Genomic DNA, 4,140 nt, shown 5'->3' with positions numbered 1-4,140 from the left:
CCCCCCCCCCCCCCTTTTTTTTTTGCTGATTGATGATTGCCACTAACTGTGTATTTCCCTGTATGACTCACATACCGTCATTCCAAGCATCCACAATAGCAAACAACAACAATAACAACAACAAGAGTAAAAGAAGAAAGTGTAAACAGTACAGGGCTAAGGAATACTGGAATCTCACTGTGGTAAGGAGAAAGAAGAAATGAATGAATGAATGAATACACGTGAAATAAATAAATAAAAATTCCCTTTACAAGAGAAAATCTCTCTCTGTCTGTGTATGTGTATGAAAAGGAGTTGCAGTTGATATTATTATCTGCAGACACAATTTATTCTGAAGGCGTCAGCAGTACCAATAGAAACTCCTTTTGCAGTAATTTCCTCTGTCACTGTTGTTTGCAATTCAGCTGGGAGACAAAATACTTGCTAAGCATCGTTTTAATAACTTTTTTTTTTCACTTTACTTTACTTGCTTTGAAATAATGTTTTCTGTCTTTTCTTTCTTTCTCATGAATTCCCCGCATCTTCTTCTCTTTGGGGCCTATTCTTTTTTTTTGTTTTTGACCCTGTCGCACTCCACTCCGTTTTCATAGAGAAAGTGCAGTATATTCTTCTCGGTTTCTCGGATTTCTCTCCCGAAACTCCATCCCATGCAGGAATGTTTTTTTTTTTTTTCTTCCTTGTTTGTTTGTTTGTTTGTTTGTTCGTTTGTCTTTTTTTTTTTTCTTCTACTGTCTTTCTTTCCCTAATGTTTTCTTGTTGTTGTTGTTGTTCTTCTTCCTTCTTCTTTGCTTGCATATATTATTCCTCGAGGGTACTTTTCTTTTCCATCTCTTTTCGTAAAATCCTCTTGTCTTTACTCTTTCCTTCCCACGCATCCACGCGTAGATATCAATTCTCCTACATGTGATCCCCCACAACATGTGAGGTGCGAATAACATCGGCATATGTCATTGATCCTACTTTATCCTGATCTCTCTCTTTTTTCTCTTTCTGTTGTTGTTGTTGTCGTCCCTCACCGTTGCCTCTATTCTCCTCGCTGCCCGATAACTGACTGCTCCCCCCGCTAGGCGTCAGCGACGGTGGTGATTCATCGTCGTTGCCAGACATCGTAAACTCTAGCGCGGCCCCATACACATTCCCATCCTCATTTTTATTATTAACTTCATTAGGTTCACTGTTCTTTCTGTCCCGCCCTTTTTGTGGCGGTTCTCCCCGTTCCTGTTGTTGTTGTTGTTGTTTCTCTTGCGATGGTAGTGGTGGTGGTGTGGTGGTGTTGGGTGAAGCAATGGCACTGCTGCCGCCGCCGCTGACATCGCCGTTGCGTAACTTCAAATGGCGGTTTGCCCAAAAACGAATGCGATGCGGCGGATCCCGCAGAAGTGACGGCGGTGGCACAACTGCATTCGCGTCGTTTTCTTCGTACATTGGACTTTCAACATAAATACCCCCCTTGTATGGATCACGTTGCATTCGGCGGCGGCAGCAGTTGTGACTACTGTCATTACTGTCATTATACATGTTAAGAGAGTTGCTGTTGTGGTTGTTATCATAATTGTTGTTGGGCCGCAGAGTTCCGTGGTCTACGCCCATAGCAGCGTCTATTGGGAGAAGGACATGACTAGAGAATCCCTGCGCTGCGGCCCCGCACGGTGTGTTGAACTCATCTTCCAAACTGAACGTGTCGGCCCCCACCGGGCACGGCGGGCCCACGCCAGCGGCCGCGGAAGTGCCGCCGTAGAGACTGGAGGAAGTCCGTGCGGCGGGCGTGGGGAGTGGGCGCTGGCAGGCATTGCGGTGATTGTTGGCCGCGAGGGCAGCGGCAGCGGCGGTATTCATCATGTACTCTTGCATCATGAAAGAGATCTCTCGACTCAATTGTCCGGCGGGAATTTCATTTTGTACACCACTGCGAAGATTCCGCACTGCGCCTCTTGGAGGCGGCAACATACTTCCACGTGTTTGTGGAGAAGTGAACTGAAATGTGTTCCCACTCCTTGGTAGTGTTGACCGCATGGGTTTACTGTGTGAGTGTGGGGTTCTATCAGCGCGAATGGGATCAATGTACGTGTCAATAGGAGAGACAGTTGGAACACAGCCGGTATTCGTCGCAGCGGCAACAACGGCAGCAGCAGCAGCAGCAGCATTCGTCGTGCCAGTTGCACTAGTCATAATAGCATTACTACTACCACTAGCCATAGTCTTACCAGTACCACCAACACCGACAGCAGCAAGAGAAGTAGAAGTGTTATTGGGCGTATGGGCACTAGCAGCCATACCAGATAAATGAAGACGAGGATTGCCTCTCATTCCCAAATGAAGTGTAGAAGCATCTGGATGTGTGTGACGACGCTCTTGTGTGGAATGCGGTTGTTTTTCACCTCCCACACGCATCTTTACTTGCACAGAGTGACATTCACCAAGTGACTTTCCCTGTAACTCTATAAATGCCGACTTCGCACTGCGAGGATTCTCAAAAGTAACGAAAATAGATTCTGATGAGGCACGGTAAAAATGAAAAATAGCATGCTGTCCTACCGCTTGTTGAACATCTTTCAAAGTTACATTCTTATCAACACTCTGGATGTGCAAAGTGCAGCGGGAACGGGAGGAAGCATGTGGTGAGGGACCAAATCGAGTTTCCGTCGCTGTTGAGATTGTCTCTACTTTTTGTGATCGTTGTCCTGATGCTACTAACATGCGTGTACTCCTCACATCATTTACTCCAAAGGGTATAAGAGCATGTACAGCAGGAATACTTAATAAATATGAGGCTGACACTGTGAGACGATCATCCATGGCTGCCAGTATGGCCGCTGGTGAATCGGGACTATCATCACTCTTGTTATTTTTATCCTTATTTTGCATTGCAGATGCATGGCCGCGAAGATTTTCAAAGGAGAGAAGATCCTCCAACACACTGCGGAGGCTCTCAAGTGTTATTTCATCGTGTAAAGGGAATCCATCCTCAATCGGCCGAGGTGGTTCCAACACCGAGCTAGCCAGAGTCGTTCCTTCTTCTGCTGGTGTTGGTGTTGTGATTGGCGTTGGTGGCGCTGCCGTCTCCATCTTGTGTTCGCTTTTGTTTTGTTTTTTTTTTTCCTTTTTCTCCTTTTTTTTTGATGTTTCTGTTGATGAATGGCTTGTCAAGAGCCTTCTTCTTTTCTTCTTCTATTTTGCTCTATTTCTCGTTATTGAATATCTTCGCCTATGTGCGACTCCTTCTTTCACTGGTCTGTTTAGAATGGTATGTCACTGTTGGTTTTTCCCTTCTCACTCACAGACTCACCTACAATTAATTGCTGTAGGTAGTTATTTATATATGTGAATGTATATATATAGCGAAGAAACAAAAAAAAAGAAAAAAAGTGGGAACTCTTTTTTTTTTTTTTGAGTTTTCCCACACTAACCCCTCTTTTTCGTTATTTGTTTTTGTTTTTTTCTACTTTCCTTCCTTACTCTTAGCGTAGTCGTATAACCTTCGCTTTCCTTTCTTTTTTCTTTTTTTGTTGACCTCTTGTTCTTTGATATTTTTTTTCTTCTTTTCCTTTTTGTATTTGAATAACCAAATTCTTTTTTATTGTCTTTTTTTTTCCTATTGGATTTGTTTGTTTTGTCCTTACTTATTTGAACTTCTGCGTGAACCGTACTGATACACGAAACACGATACTACTCAACTCTGTCGATGTAAAAAGAAAAAAAAAAAGAAAAGTAAAAAAGAAAAAAGGGAAGATAAGAGAGACAAACTCTTCAAACAATAAATATCATCATTAACAGCAATAGCAGTAACTATTAGTATTAATAGTAATAGAAACCTCCATGCATAAGAAGGCGACACAGCACGAGTGAATCATGTTGTGCGAAGTGAATCTCCGTGTGTGTATATGAGTGAATGAGTGAAAGTACGTGAGAGATAAAGAGAAACGAGAGAGAGAGGAAGCGTAAAAAAAAAAAAAGAAAAGAAAAAAAAAAAGAATGTGGGGACTTGAGGGAATACAAGAAGATTTTCAAAAAAAGAAAAAAAAAACAAATGCATCTTGGTTTATCTATACTGAGATAAATAAACACATGATAATTCACGCAGGAAAAATCATTTAAACATTTATTTTTTTTTTTTTTTTTTTTTTTTTTTTTTTTTTTTTT

At 42.1% G+C, this 4,140-nt stretch overlaps 1 protein-coding gene across 1 annotated transcript; it reads right to left on the bottom strand.

Moving 5' to 3' along the window:
* Positions 1-897: 897 nt before the first annotated feature.
* TM35_000222230 (uncharacterized protein) lies at positions 898-3,066 on the bottom strand (the record flags this gene model as incomplete). The annotated part of the gene is made up of 1 exon (XM_029027270.1): positions 898-3,066. One exon carries the CDS (start codon positions 3,064-3,066, stop codon positions 898-900), a length of 2,169 nt encoding a protein of 722 aa, XP_028881490.1.
* Positions 3,067-4,140: the final 1,074 nt, after the last annotated feature.

This window comes from Trypanosoma theileri, assembly GCF_002087225.1.
Source record: "Trypanosoma theileri isolate Edinburgh chromosome Unknown TM35_Tth_22_V1, whole genome shotgun sequence".
Taxonomy (NCBI): domain Eukaryota; phylum Euglenozoa; class Kinetoplastea; order Trypanosomatida; family Trypanosomatidae; genus Trypanosoma; species Trypanosoma theileri.
Note: the sequence above shows the minus strand (reverse complement) of the source record. Positions and strands in the feature narration are given on the sequence as shown.